This window comes from Balaenoptera borealis (assembly GCF_965194805.1).
Source record: "Balaenoptera borealis genome assembly, chromosome: 9".
NCBI lineage: Eukaryota > Metazoa > Chordata > Mammalia > Artiodactyla > Balaenopteridae > Balaenoptera > Balaenoptera borealis.
In genome coordinates, this window is record NC_138873.1 from 14,486,843 (window position 1) to 14,508,011 (window position 21,169).

The 21,169-nt window shown below is 35.7% G+C and overlaps 1 protein-coding gene across 3 annotated transcripts in view; it reads right to left on the reverse strand.

Annotated features, from left to right (window-relative positions):
* Positions 1–21,169, reverse strand: part of ESR1 (estrogen receptor 1) — a 259,159-nt gene that overhangs the window by 140,907 nt on the left and 97,083 nt on the right. For all 3 annotated transcript variants that reach the window (XM_082405482.1, XM_082405483.1, XM_082405484.1), the window contains exon 5: positions 8,294–8,629. In XM_082405482.1, coding sequence (XP_082261608.1) covers positions 8,294–8,629 — 336 coding nt within the window. The remainder of the gene's footprint in view (positions 1–8,293; positions 8,630–21,169) is intronic.

Here is a 21,169-nt window from a genome sequence, read left to right on the forward strand (position 1 = left end):
GGGTCCAGCTACCAATCAGCCTGTATCTACATGCTCAGTGAGATCCTCCCCTTTAGGATACTGACAGGTCTTGGCATACCCTCAACTATTGGGAGCCTCTAAGAACAAAGAAGTCACCTTGGAAAATCACAAAGGTCTGAGAGACAACCAAGAGCTCAGCCTGGGCTGAACAGTAAGGTTCATCTCCAACATGAACCCACTCTTTCAAGACTGGAAGAGGTGGCTGTTTTATCTAAAGCACAGAAACCAATACAGAGAGTCAAGGAAAGTGAAAAAACAGAGGAATATGTTCCAAACAAAAGTACAAGATAAAACCTCAGAAATAGACTTTAATGAAATGTAGATAAGTGATTTACCTAATAAAGGGTTGAAAGTAATGGTCACAAAGATGCTCACCAAGGTCAGAAGAACAAGGCATGAACAAAGTGAGAAATTCACTAAAGACATAGGAAATATAAGAAAGTATCAAACAGAAATTACAGTACTGAAGAATACAATAACTGCACTGAAAAGTTCAATAGAAGGGTTCAACATCAGCTAGATCAAGCAGAAGAAAGGACCAGCAATTCAAAAACAGGGTAGTAGAATTCGTCCAATCAGAGGAGTGAAAAGAAAAAAGCATGAAAAAGAGTGAAGACAGCTTAAGGAACTTATATAAGGACAACATCAAGAAAACCAACAGTCACATCACAGTGGTCCCAGAAAAGGTCAGTACAAGAGAAACTGAAGGGAACAGAAAGCTAAAGAAATAATAGCTGAAAACTTCCCTAACCTGGAGAAAGAAACAAACATCCAGATCCGGGATGCTCAGAGAGTTTCGAATAAGATGAACCCAAAGAGACCTACATCAAGACACATTAAAATTAAAGTGTCAAAAGTTAAAAACAAGGAGATAATCTTAAAAGCACCAAGAGAAAAACAACTTGTTACATACAAGGCTATCAATAGATAAGACCATCAGCAGTATTTCAGCAGAAACTTTCCAGAGCAAAAGGGAGTCGCATCATATACTCAAAGTGCTGAAGAAAAAAAAAAAACACCATCCAAGAATACTCTACCCAGCAAAGTTGTCCTTCAGCGTTGAAGGAGAGATCAGCACTTTACCAGATAAGCAAAAGCTGAGGGAGTTCATCACCACTAGACTAGACTTACAAGAAATGTTAAAGGTACTTCTTCAAGCTTAAATGAAAGGATGCTAATTGTAACAGAAAAACATATGAACATATAAATCTATAAAATAGGTAAACAACAAGGACCTACTGTATAGCACAGGGAACTATATTCAATATCTTATAATAACCTATAATGGAAAAGAATTTACACACACACACACACACACAACTGAATCTCTTTACACCAGAAACACTGTAAATCAACTATCCTTCAATAAAAAAAAGAAAGTATAAATCTTACTAATTAGGTAAATATAGAGTTAAATTCAGAATACTCTAATGTTGTAATGATGGTGGGTAATTAACTTATAGATCTAGTATGAAAAGTAGTAAAAATGTAAATTGTGACATCAAACATAAAACATGGAAGGAGAGTAAAAATATAGAGCTTTAGAAGTTGTTATCAACTTAAAATAGACTTATAAATATAAGTTGTTGTATGTAAGCTTCATGGTAGCTACAAAGCAAAAACCTATAATAGATACACAAAAGATAATGAGAAAGGAATCTAAACATACCACTAAAGAAAGTCATCAAACCACAAAGGAAAAGAGCAAGAGAAGAAAAAAGAAACAGGGAAATTACAAACAGCCAGGAAAAAATCAACAAAATGGCAATAAGTAAACACCTATCAATAATTACTTTAAATGTAAATGGACTAAATTCTCCAATGAAAAGACATAGAGTGAATGAATGGATCAGAAAACAAGATCCAACTGTATGCTCCTTACAAGATACTCACTTTGGGTTTAAGGACACACACAGATAGAAAGTGAAAGAATGGAAAAAAGATACTCCATGCAAATGGAAACCAAAAGAAAGTGGGATAGCTATACTTATCTCAGACAAAATAGAATTCAAGCAAAAGACTTTAATAAGAGACCAAAAAGTCATTATATAATGATAAAGGGGTCAATCCAGTAGAGGATATAATATTTGCAAATATTTATGCACCCAAAATAGGAGCACCTAAACACATGAAACAAATATTAACAGACCTGAAGAGAGAAATAGACAGCAATACAACAATAGTAGGGAAATTCAATACCCCACTTTCAACAACGCGTAGATCACCCACACAGAAAATCAATAAGGAAAACATTGGACTTAAACTACATATTAGATCAGATGGACTTAACAGACTTTTCATCCAATAGCAGCAGAAAACACATTTTTCTCAAGCACACATGGAACATTCTCCAGGATAGATCATATGTTAGAACACAAAATAAGACAATAAATTTAAGAAGATTGAAATCATATAAATTATCTTTTCCAACCACAATGGTATGAAACTAGAAATCAAGTACAAGAAGAAAACTTTAAAATTCACAAATATTTGGAAATTAAACAACATGCTACTGAAAAACAAATGGGTCAAAGAAAAATCAAAAAATTCCTTGACACAGATGAAAACTGAAATAAAACATACCAAAACTTACAAAATGCAGCAAAGCAGTCTAACAAGGAAGTTTACAGCTGCATTAAGAAAAAAGGAAAGCACTCATTACATTGAGAAAAAAAGGAGCTCAAATCAACAACCAATTTTACATCTAAGGAAATAGAAAAGAAGAACAAAGTAAGCCAAAAACTAGTAGAAGGAAGTAAATAGCAAAGATTAGAGTGGAAATATGAAATCAAGATTAAAAAGACAACAGAATAGATCTTTGAAACTAAGAGCTGGTTTTTTGAAAAGATAAACAAAATAGACAAACTTTTAGCTAGATTTACCAAGAGAAAAAAAAAAAAGATCACAAATAAATAAAATCAGAAATGAAAGAGGAGACATTATAACTGATACCACACAAATACAAAAGATCATAAGAAACTACTATGAATCATTATACACCAACAAATTGGACACAAGAAGAAATTGATAAATTCCTGGAAATACACAAGCTACCAAGGCTGAATCATGAAAACAGAAAATCCAAACAGACCATTACTAGTAAGGAAATCTAATCAGTAATCAAAAACATCTCAACAAAGACAAATCTAGGACCAGATTGCATCACTGGTGGATTCTACCAAACACTTAAAGAAGAATCTCAAAGTGTTCCAAAAAATAGAAGAGGAAACACTTCCAAAATCATTTTATAAATCCATCATTACCCTGATACCAAAACCAGACAAGGACACTACAAGAAAAGAAAATTACAGGTCAGTATCCCTGGTGAACATAGATGCAAAAATTCTCAACAAAATATTAGCAAACCAAATTCAACAATACATTAAACGAATCACACAAGTGATGATCAAGTGAGATTTATTCCAGGGATTAAAGGATGGTTCAACATCCACAAATCAATCAACACACAACATTAACAAACTGAAGGATAAAAACCATATGATCATCTCAATAGATGTAGGAAAAGCATTTGCAAAATTCAACATCCATTCATGATAAAAACTCTCAACAAAGTGGGTGTAGAGGAAACATACCTCAACATAATAAAGGGCATACATAAAAAGCCCACAGCTAACATCATACTAAACAGTGAGAAATTGAAAGTTTTTCCTCTAAGATCAAGAACAAGACAAGAGTACCCTGTCTCACCACTCCTAATCAACATAGTACTGGGAGTCCTAACCATAGTAATTAGGCAAGAAAAAGAGAAAAAAGGCATCCAAATTGAAAAGGAAGAAGTAAAATTGTCTCTATTTGCAGATGACATGACATCAAACATAGAAAATCCTAAAGACTCCACCAAATAACTATTAGAATAAATTCAGTAAAGTTGCCAGATACAAAAGCAATATGCAAAAAGCAGTTGCATTTCTATATACAAACAACAAACTGTCAAAAAGACAAATGAATGAAATGATCCTATTTACAACTGCATTAAAAAGAATAAAATACCTAGGAATAACTTTAGCCAAGGAGGTGAAAGATCTGAACACTGAAAACTATGACATTGATGAAAGAAACTGAAGAAGGTACAAAGAAATAGAAAAATATTCTATGCTCATGGACTGGAAAAATTAATACTGTTAAACTGTCCATACTACCAAAAACAATCTGCAGGTTCAATGAAATTCCTATCAAAGTCTCAATAGCATTTTTTACAAAAACATTTTAAAAATCCTAAAATTTTATGGAACCACAAAAGATCCCAAATAGCCAAAGCAATCATGAGAAAGAAAAACAAAGCTGTAGGCATCAGTGTCACACTTCCTGGTTTCAAACTATATTACAAAGCTATAGTAATCAAAACAGCATGGTATTGGCATTAAAAAAAAAGTAGATCAAGGGAACAGAATAGAGAGCCCAGAAATTAACCCGTGCATATACAGTCAACTAATATGTGACAAGAGAACCAAGAATACTCAATAGCAACAGGATAGTGTCTTCAAAATATGTTAGGAAAACTGGATATTCACATGCAAGAGAATGAAACTGGACCCCTATCTACACCACTCACACACACACACACACACACACACACACACACACAAAATGAATTCAAAATGGATTAAGGACATGAATGTAAGACCTGAAACTATAAAATTCCTAGCAGAAAACATAGGGGAAAAGCTCCTTGACATCAATCTTGGCAATAGTTTTTTTTGGATTTGACACCAAAAGCAAAGGCAGCAAAAGCAAAAATAAACAAGTGAGACTTCATTAAGAAGTTTTTGCATAGCAAAGGACACCATCAACAAAACAAAAAGGCAGCTTACCAAATGGGAGAAAATATTTGCAAATTATGTATCTGATAAAGGGTTAATATCCAAAATATATGAAGAGCACATATAGCAAAAAAAAAAAGAAAAAAAACCCCTATGATTAAAAAATGGGCAGAGGAGCTGAATATACATTTTTCCAAAGAAGATATACAAATGCCAATGGGTACATAAAAATATCCTCAACCAATCATCAGGGAAATACAAATCAAAACCACAATGAGATATCACCTCACACCTGTTAAGTTGGCTATCATCAAAAAGACAACGGATAATAAGTGTTGGTGAGGATGTGGAGAAAAGGGAATCCTTGTATACTGTTGGTGAGATTGTAATCTGGTGCAATCACTGTGGAAAACAGTAAAGAGTTCCCCCCCAAAATAATGTAGAACTACCATAAGATCCAGCAATCCCCTTTCTGGGTGTATATCCAAAGGAATTGAAAACAGGATATCAAAGAGATATCTGTAGTCCCATGTTCATTTCAGCATTATTCGAATAGCCAAGATATCCAAGATATGGAAATGAACTAAGTGACCATCAACAGATGAATGGTTAAGGAAGATCTGATAAATCTATATCTACATAGATATATAATGGAATATTATTCAGCTACAAGAAAGAAGGAAATCCTGCCATCTGTGGCAACATGGATGGACCTTGAGGGTATCATGCTACGTGAAATAAGCCAGTCAGAAAAAGATTAATATTGCATGGTATCACTTATACATGGAATCTAAAAAAAAAAAAAAGTCAAATTCACAAAAAGAGAGTAGAAAAGTGGTTGCCAGGGTTTAGAGGATGGGACAAATAGGGAGAGGTTGGTTAGAGTATAAACTTTCAGCTATAACATGAAAAAGATCTGAGGAGCTAATATAAAACATGGTGATTATAATTCAAAACACTGTATTGTATAATGGATTTGCTAAGAAAGTAGAACTTAAATGCTCTCATCAGAAAAAAAAAAGTAAATGTGTGAGGTGATGGATGTTTAATCAACTAGATATAGGGAATCCTTTTATAACGTCTAAGTATATCAAATTACCATAATGTACACTTTAAATATAATCTTATTTGTCAATTATACTCCATTAATGCTGAAATTTTTAAAAATGAAGTCAATTCACAATCTCTGTTATACTGATAGCCATCTGAGGATATCCAAATGTTCTATGCAGGTTTTTGTATCATACAGCTAATTCCAGGTACTTCTATAACTGCTTTCTTACTGCCTTTCTTACTAATGATGTTTTCTATTCCCTCTATATTAAATTATTATTATTATTATTATTATTCTCAAACTGTGACCATATAAATGTAATATTGTCTATATTAGATTTTCAGTGTGAACTATATTTTTTAATGACAGAGAGTATTTGGATACAAAAAAGCTTTTCAAAATGTGACTTTGTCAAATTTTCTGAAAAGTTTGACAATCACCTTCAAAGATGGTTCCAGAAGACATTTTTCTTCCCTCATTTTTCATCTTTTTAAAATCAATGACTATTCTTATTCTGCTTGGTCAGACTACTAGGCTTTTGATTTACAACAGCTATATTCCAATAGCATATATATAATTTCATTTTTGCCTTTATAATTCTTTTTTTTTTTTAAACCATCAAGTAACAAGATACAGTCTGGTCCAAGGATTTTGGAATCATTCAGGTCTTTTAAACTAATATAATCAAGTTATAGAGTGGTTTTGCTACACATCACATTATCATAAATTTGTTTAGTTCTGGGTTTAACAATGGGATGTCTAAGCATGGACATAATATTTTCCTTCCCTTGATTTCCAGCTCCATTTTATTCCTAAATTCAGAAGATTATTGCCATGAAATCTTCATCCACTGGTAATGTATTTGAACTTAATTCTCATTGTTTCAAATGCCCTTCAAATTTTTATAATTATAAAAATGTCATGATGGAAGTCTACTGATAAGTATGAAAAATATATACTTGACTTCAACAGTGTTCTGGAGCTAGTATTACCAAAACTACATTCAGGAAAATATACGCTTATAGGACAATAAAACTTAACAGTAACTAGAGTTGGCTCTCAGGTATATGATCCTTAGTTGTTTGTTTGTTTTTTCCTCTTCTCCCAAAGTATTTTTTTAAACAAAGGCAATAATAAATATAAAGATAAAACCTATAACCACATTACATGTAAATTCCAATATTTACTTATCATGGGTCTGCTTCACATGGGAATGCTAAGGTAGGTAAGTGCTCATTAAAACTCCTAATTCCAAAGATGGCTGGGAATTTTTATTTGCCAGTTGGACTGAGTCTGAAATCTAAATATGCCTGTTAATCCCCATGTTTCCATGTAACCCAACCTCTGCTACCTAAATAGATGCCCTCTACCAAGTTTGGATCACAACATTGCTGGCTCCTTATTCAAAGGACCACATGTTTATATGTTAAGAAATGCAAATACATGAACCAGTATCTAAGGCCAGATATATGTTTTTCTTGGCCTATAATAGATCTCTAAAATGCAAGTACAAAACTCCACATTTATATAGTTTAATAAAAAAAAAAAAGTCCCCTGCTTCATAGGTAATAACTAATTTAATCTATTAAAAGAAAGCACACAAGACAATCGCTGTCTAAATTCATTACTCATTTGATCTATAAGCCCAGAAAAAAAGATTTAACTTCCTCTTGCCTTGGTTCATCTACGTTAGCTCCTGAATGGATATGATGGGGCATGGAGGAGGTCATTTTCTAGTCTTGTTTCCATAATAACTAGAGTTCTTCTCCCTGAACAACAAGAGCAACAGTCAAGTTTTACAGGAACACCAGTTCTGAGAGTATCGACTGAAGGACCAAGTATCACTTCAGCCACTGTCATCTTTCTACAAGCTCCTCTCAGGGATGAGAACTTAATTTATTTTTCTATTGTATTACCTTTGTCCTAAAATATTAAGACTAGACAGTTGAATGAATAAGTGGCATTCAGTAAATAAAAAAAAATATTATCTCTTTAGTCTATAAATACCTTAAAGTAAAATCTTTTAAGGTAAAATTGATGATTCATAATTTAGGTGTTTTGAAGAAAAGTCCTCAATATTAAAAATTTATAGGGCATAGATCACTTAGTGTTAAAAATTTCTGCCACTGTGAACATATAATATTAAATGCATTTATTACCTAGAGTCCACCCCCAATTTTTTGGTGAATATCGATGGGTTAAAAATAATGTCAGATTAAAGACTTTAATCATCTAGATTTTGATTTCAAAACATTATATCCTAACTTCCAGGAGAATTACAGTATATGGATACTGAAAAATTTTAACCAATCCTGATGTAACCTTGAAACCAATTAGATAACAAACTATTGTTTCCCACTGTTTCTCCCATGATACCGCAGCCAGTTCATGAATAGTTAATGGCTCTGAAAAAAACAGTCGAGCTTAGTGTTCTTACCTGGCACTCTCTTTGCCCAGTTGATCATGTGGACCAGCTCCCTGTCTGCAAGGCTGGTCAGCAAGCCCATCATTGAAGCCTCACTGAAGGGTCTGGTAGGATCGTACTCGGAATAGATTATGGGGGGCTCAGCCTCCAACAAGGCACTGATCATCTGATCGGCTGTCAGGGACAAGACGGGGCTGTTCTTCTTAGTGTGTTTAATCAAGAGTGGGCTTGGCCAAAGGTTGGCAGATCTTCTGTCTCCAGAGGGCTCCGCTTCGTTCCTGCCCTCCCCATCATCTCTCTGGCGCTTGTGCTTCAACATTCTCCCTCCTCTGCGGTCTTTCCGTATCCCTGAGAACACAGGGGAAAAAAAACCAGTTTATTCTTTTTCTCATATAAACTTTCACACTAAAACCATCTTCAATGCTAACAGCTCTTTATTTTATTTGAGGAAAGAGTTTGGGGCACAGTTGTGCTGGTAAGTGTTTAACAACCAGCTGTCCACGAGAAAAAAAAAAAAAGGCTTTGATTTGTAGCATTCACCAGTTTCCATGGTGTAACTACTCCCATTTCCATGGCAAATTTCAAGCTAGTTGTCTGAGATTAAGCAGCATACAAAACTCCTGAAAAGTTAACAGTAAGCTTTTGTGAGCCAGTACAAGCTGGTCTAACAAACCGTTGGGGTGTGTGTGTGTGTGTGTGTGTGTGTGTGTGTGTGCGTGTGTGTAAGAGCTGCTATAAAAAGGACATGATAATAATTATTCTTGAAATATGGCTTATATCAAAGATTGCTTCTGCTATGAATATTCTTTCAACAGTAAATTTAAAAGGCATCTTTAAAAAAGCATTTAATAAACATCCATATCATCCAACTACACCTCTTAATGAAGGACACTAAAGAGGAATGATTTATCCAAAACATATCTGACAGCCTCTGGATCCTACAGGTGTTCAGTCAGTCTTTCATTGCTACTAAGCTGTACCTCACCACCTGAGGAATTGACCCACAACCCTCAACTTGTTTACTTGCTTCTAAGATTGACACAAATGTATTTCTATTTTCCTGATATAAAAGTTTTTAAATAGTTGAAAATAGTTTCCCCCCAAAGATTTACCAGCTGTGGTTCCCACTAACTAAATTATAGGGGGGAGGGAGACTCCACTCTCTTTTGCAGAGACTCTGAGGTTTGGCTCAGCATCTTAACCTGGAAAAGGCCAGGCTGTGGTGCTGAAATGTATCAGCAGAAACAAATATTTTAAAGGACAAAAATGATCACTAGCTTCCATATTTTCAAAAACTGTAATCTTTCCAAAATACGGCAGATAGCAGCAGTTCTTAGATTTATATAAAAGAAATAATCATTTTGGTAGAAAGTTAATACAATTATTTTTAATATTAAAGATATGAGAAGTCAACATTCTTTACAACATATCACCTGTTCTCTTACTTGAAATGAATAACTAATGTCAGAACTTTGTTCTATTTTGTTCTAATTTGTCAAGGCGTTTGAACAAATGTGCGGTGGTGAATTTTTTATGTATAGCTTTTATTCTTGTAGGTCTAGATTAGATATGTTAGATGATACTAAAAATATAATGAAGCCACAACCCTTCCTATTTGTTCAGTATTAAAATAAGCATTTCCCAGAACTCTTGGAATAAGTAACAATTGTAAAGATTATTAACACTAACATGCACTGAGCACTCACCATGTGCTTAAGCACTTTAACATATACTTTACATGTGAGCATTTCACAACTAATTTAGTCCTCACAATAATCTTGTAAGGTAAATACTATAAAACTGCTGCTTTAGAAAGATTAATGAACTTGTCCAAGACCATTCTCTATTAAGTATGATGCAAGATCCGAGCCCTGAAATGAAGTTAGGTTTTTTTTTTTTTTCCAGTTAACAGAGTTTTAAAACTGTATCCAACAAAGTGGACAAATTTAAGGACACCTAGAAGTAAAATAGTAAAGAAGTAAAATGAGAAGAATCGTTGTATCTGACCAGTCTCTGTCCGTAGTCAGACATTTCAACTCTTCCGTTGCTACATGTGCTAACGAGAGTATGATATCTGAACTGAGGAAGGTGATGCTCACAGCCTATTCTCAGCTCATCAGAGCACGCCTGGAGTATCACACTCAGTGCTGGATGCTGCAGAGACAAGCAAAACAAATCTATTCAGAGCAACTAGGATGGTGAGGAGATGTGAAATCAGGTCGCCTGGAGAACCACTGAGGAACTGAAAGGGGTTAGCCTAGACAAAAAAAGACTTTGAGGAAACACGAGTGTCACCTTCACATGGGCTATACTATATAAAATGGCATTATGGTCTGAAGGTTTGTGTCCCCCCCTCTAAATTCATATGTTGAAATCTAATCCCCAATGTGATGGTATTCAGAGGTGGGGGCCTTTGGGAGGTCATTAGGTCATGAGGGTAGAGCCTTCATGAATGGGGTTAGTGCCCTTATAAGGAGAGGTCAGGGTGCCAGCTTGCTCTCTCCATCCTGTTAGGATATGAGAAGACAGCTGCCTACAAGCCGGGAAGCAGGCACTCATCAGACACCAGATGTGCTGTCAAGCTTGGACTTCCCAACCTCCCGAACTGTGAGAAATAAATGTTTGCTGTTTAATCTATGAAGTCTATGGTATTTCTGTTATAGCACCCCAAACTGACTAAGAGAGATGGGTTCAACTTGCCCTTTATGAGCCCAAAGGGTAAAATAGAAGAAATATGTGGAAACTATGAGTAGTTAGAGCTCACTGCAAGGAATCAGTTTGTAGGAGTCAAAGCTGACAACAAAGAATCTGCTGCCGCAGGAAAGGACGTGTTAGATCACTGGAGGTTTCCAAGAATAGGCTAGATGAAGACTTTACAGAGTTGTTACCAAAGGCATTCAGTTACCCAGTATTTGCACTACGTGACCTTCAATATACTTTCCATCCTGAGATTGTAGGACTCTATGTTCTTCCATTTAGAATGTAAGACCAGTGGCCTTGGAATGAAAAACAGGAAAAGAAGATCAAAAGCAAAGAATTCCTACAGGTTCACATTTCTTAGGAAATTCTGAGGTCAGAATTTTGAGAGGATGATTCTGATTCTTATTTACCTACTTTGGGTGGGAACTAGGGTGAAAAAAATGCATTGTTCTTTAATATTAAACAGAGTATAACTCAAATACTCTTTGTCCCCCTACTCTATAACTTTATAAAGAGATAGAGAATGTGGACAGATCTTATTGGAAAGCTGCAGCATTCCAATAATATCTTTTAATATTAGATCTACATGGAAAGATAAAAGCAAGTGACTTGAATAAAGAAGAAATGGTTAAAGGTGATATTGTTTACACTAAGATGAAAGCAAGTTACCTGAGTAATCAAGTCATGACTATACACATGCATTTTACTTTTTAAAAATGAAGATGATGCTTTATGTTATAACTGTAATTTATCTTCATTTTAAAAGATTTCCAAAATAAAGACAAGTAGATAGAAGGTTAATGAAGCAAAACAAAACATAGTATTACCATCTGCTTTAAAAGTTCCCAGCAGTCATACTACAGACAATCCGATCTCCAGAAGAAGAATTTTAAACTCAATTCAGGTTCTAAGAATGACAGTTACAAAGAATTGTTTACCAAAGTATTTGTTCTTTTCGTAAAAATTTGTTCAATACTTACAATGTATATTCACAGATGATGCAGTGGGAAACAAAGATCATGTTACCCTCCATCAAGTTTTCAGCTTGGAGGGAGAAAGCCATGAATCAAAAGTTATTCTGTTATTTGTGGAATGAATGCATGAACTGCCCAAAACACTATGGAAGGGAGGAGGAGGTGCTAATCGGAGGAGACAAAGAAGGCTTCTCTAGGAGACAAAGTTACATTTTAGCCAATTCATGAGATTTCCTTTCTTGGAGCAATTTCGAAGCTGACTACTCAAATGGTTTAGGTATAGCACTACTTAGAGCAGTGAGCTGAATCACCACACCACTTTGAGTCTCAAATATTTGATGCACGTTGTGGAACACAAGACAAAAATGGCCACAGGCTTGGAATGCAGAACAATAAAACACAACCGGAGAGATGGAGGAGAGAGCTAAATATTTATAAAATCATCAAATCGTCAAATAGGGTAAGGTAGATTCAATTAGCATTAACAAATATTTTCTTAAATTTACCCCTCAATGTTCCATATTTTTCAAATGTCAAAGTCTCTATAAAATACACAAACAGAACAAAAATAGCAAGTTGTACATATTGTGTGGCCGACTGCATGTGATAGGATCCCAGGGCACAGCTCAATGAGGAAAGCAACCATTTCTACTTGTAAGCAGTAATTGTCATATAAGTAGTGACATATCAGTGTCACTACCAGTGATAATATTGCATATTTCATAGTAGTTCAAAAATAATCAAACTGGAATTGAGTGGAACAGGTGAAAAATGGCCCAACTTCTACTATCTTAACCTAGGTTAAATGATAATTGCAGATCACAACCAATAATTACAGCCTGTGTCACTATGGAATATACAGCCAGTTCCTAATTATATACAGTGATGGGGTATAGGAGTGGCATGCATAATTGAAATCCAAAGATAAATTTAAAAACTCATTCTATGCTCCCTACCAAGAATTTTTCCAGACAACATCGATTGATAAGTATTTTACTTAAGCTCAATTTCCTTTGTCTAAATTATTTTAACTATTTTGGTATCTTAACAAAAGTTCACAAAGCAGGGGGGAAAAAAACCAATTAGCTTAGATCATGCAAATATTAAACAGGCAGCCTCTTGAGAGTCAAGACGTTTATTTGTAACAAGTAGGACTTTGGCTTCTAACGCTATATAAACAAGATGTACTGTCATTCAGTACCCCAAAATGTCATTTCCCAGAATGGTTGAGCACAATATTTAGCAGCGCAATTCAGATGTCATGTAACGGATATGCTAGTGTACAAACGTTATTAGCTCTCAAGTTGTGTCACTGATTAGACAAGAGTTGTATCACAGCAAATTTCTCTACATTCCTTTAAAAATTTCATAAGCTTACAATAATTCAGTGATTACCCTCAGGCTTGAGAAACAAACTCTCTCTCATCAAGCAAGCCCACCACACATGTGAAGTGCCACCACTTTGAATTTTATGACCTTGGGTTAAGCCTTCTCTAATACCCTGTTGCACTGTTGCAAGGAGTTAGAAGCGGAGTATAGAACCTCTGCTTAGTAATACTCAATGTAATTTGAGTGATTCTAATCCACTAGGAAGTGTTAATTTCAGGGAATTTATTAAACCAATAAGCACAGACCACTGGAATGAGAATGAAAGGGAGAGAGATGATGCCCAGGGCACTCTCTAAGATCCCTCAGGAATCTCTCTAAGGCTGCCTGGGCTTGGGGAGGTTCGCGGTAAGGCAGGGTAGGGGCTGAGTCCTGGCAGGGAGAAAGGGGCTGGGGACATATCCACCGCTTAAACAATTATGTCCTGGCCCTAAAATAAAACGATCTGTCCTAATGCATCAAACTAGGAGTTTTGAAAGACTGCTTCTAACACTTGAGTTTATTTAATCATCCTTTTTTTTTAATTCTTTAAACTCTTTGGCTTGGCCATTATATCTTAGGAAAAATGAATATGCTATCTGAATATTCATTAATTAATAGAATTCATTGGCTTATTTGCTTCTAATGCATTCTGCTTTTTAAATTTTCTTTTTCTGAAATGATCTTTTTTCTTCTTAGTACCCTTTCCCTCTACAAAAAGCTACAATAACTTCAGTAAAGTTATTTCTCCAATTTCCCAAGACTACTTTAATGTATTATTAAATATTTCAAACATTTGCATAATCACCTTTCTTTTGTTTCCCAATAATTCCACATTATTCATGAGGTATTAAAAACCCAGGCAGAGAAATACACTAAAAGCTTTTTAATTCACCATGTTGAAGAAAACAGGAGTGCTGATTAGTTAAGAATTAAATAAAGATAAGAACTAATGAAACTTGCACCAGAGAAACTTCCCTGCATCAATTCTAATGCTTTCCCTTCAAATACTAGAAATGAATCTTGTAAGGTAGGCACTGGTATAGTCCCCATTTAACAGAAAAAAAGAAGTTTAGAATAACTATCATGCCCAAGGTCACACCAAGAGCAGCACAGAGATTTCAACCCAGGTGAATTATGTAAGTATAGATTATTATTAATATTATCATAGCCTCTAAGTGGATCATTGATGATGGTACATCAATGATCCACTTTGAGGTGATGAATTATCCAGCTCATTTAAAGCTACTTAATGCTCTTTCTCTCCCTCCTTTCACATCCAACAAATCACCCCAATCTGTATTTACTCACATATCTCTTCCTTTACTCCCTTTCACTCTATCTTCACTGCCACCATCCTGGTTCACACTCTTCAACCTTTTTGCCTAGAGTGATGCAGCAGCTACTAATTTGTCTCCCTGCCTACCTTCAATCTTCCTTCCAATCAAATCAACTGGCAATTGAATAATCTCCATTACACGCCTAATTTATCCTGTTATGTATTGCCCATCTAAAGCTCTCAAAGACCTCCTTAGCTACAGCAGTTGTTTAACTGTGCTCTGAAGACTCTTGGCAATTCTAATCAGTAGGGGTACAATCGGGGCTTCTGGTTGACCCGTTCCCTCCATTTGTCTAAAGCAGCTGTGTGTATATATATATATATATATATATATATATATATATATATATATGTATATATATATATATATATATATATATATATATACATATATATATATATATATATATATATATATATATATATATATATATATATATATAGTACTGGGATTAGGGAAATAACTTATTTTTAAAAGAGTTTACTGGTTGTATTTTAAATTTAAAAAGCCACTAACCTACTGAATAAAATCCAACACTACACTGACTCATGAATTTCCACAAATAATCCCAAAGTACTTTTCAAATCTATCTTTACAAATCCCCTCCACAAACCTTTACTTTTTTATGAAACAGGGTTGGCCTTGCCACTTTTTACAATACTTTCCAACATCACCACCTTGTACAATTTCCACTCCTCTTATATTGGCCACCAAATCCCAAGTAAAATCTCATTTCCTCCATAGTCAATCTTGGACCCCGCTCCAGTCTAGTGGCTCTACCTCCTTCATTCTTGTAGCTTTTCTTTCATCTTTTTCTTTTCTTGTGTCATTCATCGGATAACCATCATGTACTAATTTCTGTGTTTAATTACACCTGAGTTCCCCCTCCCTGGCTATGGCCTCGAATTTCTCTCCAGGCAGGAAGTCAGAGCAACAGTAGGGCTCACCTCATTTATTTTCCCTTTCTCAAGAAACACTGCCCCACGCCGCCTGATATCCAAGGTTTAAAAACAGTTGTTTCATATATTATATCCATTTTTTAAAGATACTTCTGTTGGGAGGCAATAAGGTTAGAACTGGAAAGCAAAATAGATCTGCTATTATACTTGGAAACATCATTATCTCCCTGTCAATAACTGATTACTTAAGTAAGCAGAAAATCAATATGAATGGAATTGATCTCAAAAATACTATCAATCAACTTGATCTAATTGATATTTATAGAAGACTCCATCAAATAACAGATGAATACACATTATTCTCGAGCTCCAATGGAACATTCACCGAGACAGACCACATTCTGGGCCATAAAAAGACCTTAATTGTTATAACTTTATCAACTAGAGTACAGTGGTTGTGTATAGAGCCTTTTGCCTTTAAAGGTTATAAGAATTGTGAAACCACTCTTAGGTATATTGGAATTAAATAATTAAGTAAATGAATGGCACATAATGGGAGCCAGGTTTCACACTGTTACAGAAAGAAGTGACTTGTAAGTAAGACAAGACTAGAATGATCCATGTTGTAATGGTAAGAGTTGGAGACATCAGTGTGTATTCATGCTTAGCTTAAGACAGATACAGATGTTAAGCTGTATAAAAATATATAAATAAAAATATTTATAAATAGGTGTATATACATGGGCTAGTACAAACACATATATCTCCTTGCACTGTCAGCTTAGAGGTCCTAGAAGTAACAATACCCCAGGAACAGCAAGTACATCTACTGCTCAGATCTTGGTTTCCAATAAGAGAAACATGACTCCACGGAAAAATGGCTGATTCTAGGACTGGGGAGGGAAATATACAAGATGAGTCTGAACCATCTTGTAGTGACAGAACTAAAAGGAAGAACGTGCTCAAAAAAAAAAAAAAAAATCACTCAATGATGTGTATGTCAAAAGAATACAGGAGCCAACTCATAAAGCTCCCAGTGCCAAAGCTGGAACAACATGAGCAGCAAAATAAATAAGAATTGGATTATACCCCAAAACATAAATATCCATGAGTCTATCCTGATATAAATAAATGACTGAATAAATAAGTTAACTGAGAATAGACAACTCCAACTAATTTATGTAAGTACTCCAGCCTTAAGGCATAACCCCCCATTCCTTAAGTATGAGCTGCACATAAGCACTTCCTTCCAAAGCTAACTGTGTGAAAAAGGAGAAGAAAAGAATAACCTTACAGTACAGAAACCTGACAAATCCTGCCTCAAGTAAGGTGGTCAAGGTCAACATCAACAGTGATGAGTCATATTGTTTGATTATATGTACCCTTGATATGATGTGATGACAATGACACTTTACATTTCTGGTCTCCCTCCGAAAACTCATTAACCCCAGTCTAACCATGAGAAAAACATCAGACAAATCCAAATTGAGAGACGTTCCACCAAATATCTACCAGTAATCCTCAAAACTGGCAAGGTCATCAAAAACAAAGAAAGCCTCAGAAACTGTCACAATCAAGGGGAGCCTAAGACAACATGAATACTTAATATAATATATCCTGATGGGATCCCGGAACAGATGAAAAGTATTGGGTAATAGCTTAGGAAATCTGAACAATAAGTGACTTCAGTTAATGATAAAATATCAATATTGGTTCATTCATGGTGATGAAAGTACCATATAGTAGTATGAGATGTTACCCACAGAGGAAACTGGGTGTGGGGCATCCGAGAACTCTCTGTACTATCCTGGCAATAGTTCTGTAAATGTAAAACTGATCTAAAATGAAAAGTTTAGTTCTTAAAAGTCAAGGGCAAAGCACTGAGCAAGAAGTGCTTTTATATAATATGAAAATTAATTTTATACTGCTTCTTGATTGTTTGGAATAACTAGTCACTGCCATTCAGGCCGCTATGTTGAAGGAGAACAGCTGAGTCATCCTACCCAAGAGCTTACGTCAAAGTATAATTCTACATTCATGATTGCACTGTGTATGGAGAAGACCATGGAGTTGGTCAAAAGGAAAATTTAAGGCTGTCAGAAACACCGACCTATAAATTGAAACTACAAAGATTATATCTTTGCTGCTTAAAAAGTTTTCAGGATGTAGAATAAGCTTTGTAACTGGGCACATAAATTTAACCCTGTTGTAGCTTTTTATCTTTTCCTAAAATATACAGAGAGAGGGAGACGGAGAGAGAGAGAGAGACGGAGAGAGAGAGAGAGAGAGAGAAAGAGAGTGTTAGTTATGGTCAGTGTTTAACACAAGTTAAAATTATAAGTGTCTCCTATTAAAGACATACAACAATCACAACAAAATATCAAAGACTACTCAATTACAAACCATATGAAGGCAGAGATTACATCTGTCTTGTTTACCATTAGACATAATTACCTACTAGACTTCAATAGATATGGCGGTGGAATACATAAATGAGTCGGTAGGACCTAGAATCATATTGAATATATTAATAACACAAGTTTGATATATTAAAACATCTTGGAATTCCAGTTGTTGGAATTTTATTATAGCAGTGTTTGAAATCGGTCTTTCTGGTAAGGCAAGTCACTTTATGTGATCAATTTAAGTAACAAAAGTCTTAAATAAATTGCTAAATAGAAGAAGTAAGTTAGGATCAGTCTTTCCACATTCAATCTCCTGATCCAGCTATGTAACCTAAGAACCCTGTGGTCTAATTTTATGACTTGATTCCTCTGTCCCCTCCCCATATTGTTAAGTTTTGTTTCCATTATCTTATATAACTTTGGAATAAATCTGTTAGTAGTGGGGAGAAGGTCGTGTACATGACCCAGACAAGATTGGTTAATTCAGTTTTCCTTGAAAGTAATTACTAACTTTTCCACCAGGCTAGTGTCACCACCACCAGTTAACCTCAATTGTCCCAAGTGCTGTATACCAACTAACTTGGTCCCTCTCCTCCAGCCCAGTGGCCTATCTATCAACCTCTCAATAGACTGCAGTATTCATGAGGAGCCATAATATCCCATGGTGTCATCTGCCAGCACCCAAATTCAAATAAACCGGCAAGTTCTCTTAACACTAGGCTCCTTTGGGGTGATTAACCATGGTGAGTTAATTGTCCTTGATGAGTAAACTTGTGTACAGATGAGCAGTGTTTCCTCCTGTGGATGCAAAGAGCACATTTCCCCCCTTTCCTCCTAAACTAGGACTCCAGTGGTACCTGCTCTAATTATTCCATTGGCATAAGAGTAACCAGAGCCCCCCATGGTGGCCAATCATGCTACCCCAGCCCAGTCTTCATGCTTCTTCCCAGGCCCCAGAGCTAGGTTCCTATCTGCAGTGACAGTAAGAACCCAGCAATGATGGAAGGGAGCAGCTGAAGTTCTATGACAGAAGAAAACTTAATTAATATGCTGTCAGCTCTGCCTGGTCATGCCTGTTCCATCGTAGAGTGTGTGCCCAGAAGTTTACAACAACCCACGTTTCTGCCCTGTTGAGCTGGCGTCGTCTGCCAGAAAAGCACTTGACAAACACCAACTGCAGAAGTACACAGTGATTCTTCTCTGCAATTAGCATGTATTTATGTTTACAATCTGGAAAACAAAACCCGTATATGTTATTGTTTTTAAAAGGAATTCTGCAAGCAAGTGCAGAGAGAGTATTCATCTCTCTCTTCACCAAATCGTATTGGAAAACCATAATTTGCTTTGATAATATTTGATAATTTATCCAGTTTACTTTGATGAAATTTTATTTCAAAATGGTTTGCATTGTTCCTGTTCTGACTTGTTGCTGTACTACTTTACAAATGTCCCTTTTGGAAGCTGAAGCAACCAAAGAGGTAGCCTTCATATAGGAATGCACTGTTTTGGAATTTTCCCAAAAGTCTAGACAGGGAGTGCCAAGAAAGGGAAATCAATCACAGGTTACCACACCTTTAATTGCATGTCAAATCATGCTGCCTTATCCCAGCAACAAAACCAAGTGTCCAGGTCCAAATCAAGTGTGGAGTAAGTCACGATCCCATGTGGTCTCGATGACATCCGTTTTGACTTAAAAGCATAATGTTCACTCATAAAACTACTGTGCATTTTAATAAAAATTCGGCTAATAAACCCTTGTTTCTAGAGGCAGCTGTGGCAGGCTGTTCTATAAGAATCTGATTTATTAATAACAAAATTTATGGGGTGAGGAGAAAAGCAATACATATTTTTCTTGCCTGGCTTCATTTCCCTGTAATTTCTTAGTGATGAGTCTCCTGCTGGCAGGCATTCTGTAGCCAAGAAGAATAAATAAGACACCAAGGTTTAGCCTGTGAAGTTCTCACTTTTCTCCCATTTCTTAGCAGTTCTGCTACTCAGACCTGCAGTTTTCCTTCTCCAACTTATAAAAGAAACAGTTTGTCTCCCCACCTCCCCATGGGTCTCTTCTCTGTCTCATGCTGATTGGTGCAGCGTTGGATACAAATGAAGTCCCCGTTGTCTTTAATTTGGTCATGGATGAGCCTTCCCAGCCTCGCTTGAGTCACCAACACCCAATTACATTCTCTTGGACAAGAAGTGCCTGCCAGTGGGACAGTCATCTTACAACAATCCTACAACTGGATCAACAAACTAGTTCACCCTTGCTGGTGATTTAACAAATCCTCAAGTGGGTGAATGTCATATTTCTTGAGGCTTAAAAGGGTCTATTCCTTTCTATAGACTCTCATTTGTGAACTCTGTCACCTTAAATCTATTAGAAATCTTTCATACACCCTACAGCTCAGTGCTGGGCAAATTAGGGGCTCGATAAATATATGTTAAATGATGAATTTATTACTTGACCTGATAGCTAACAGAAGTCACTGGGCTCCTTTCCTAAAATGTTGACTTGAACAAGTACTAATAATAGAGGAGGAGGAAACAGAATTATCAAGAGCCTTAAGGATCACAAAATTCTACCACCCGTATTAATAGAGAGCTCAGCAAAAGGAAATATCTCATTCTTACCACTGATACAGCAGGAGCAATTCTTTGTCACCATACTTATGCCAAAGGAGCCCCCTATTGCCCCAAGCCAGAAAGTTTCTCTCTCTGAAACATGCCAAGAGTTGAAAGTTTCTTAATGATAAGGACTGTGCCTAGTTCTTTGTATTTCCCGCTAGATTTAACTCTGTACCTTGTAAATAAATTAGCTTTCCTAGGTCATGATCAGTGAATGTTTCATGTACTGACTAGAACCAGCGCCTTTCAAAGAAGGCAACATTCCACTGAGGGTAGAAGTATCATCTCGGGGCCAGGCTCTCCTCTATAAAATCTCCATTTTCCTCTTCTTTGACTATATTTCAGTGTTAGCGACTCCTCATTCAATCCAAGCAAAGTAACAGATTTATTATACTGTAATTTATTCCTGAATATCAAATATCTTGCCCCATCTGATTTGAACTCCATTATTCACTCTCACAAGTTCTTATCCACTTTTCAGAAAAATTAATGCATCTCGATGCGGGAAGCGTGTCCACATCTGTCTGCCTCACCAAATACCAACCGGATCCTTTGTTTACAATTGCCAGAGCTGAAATTCTAT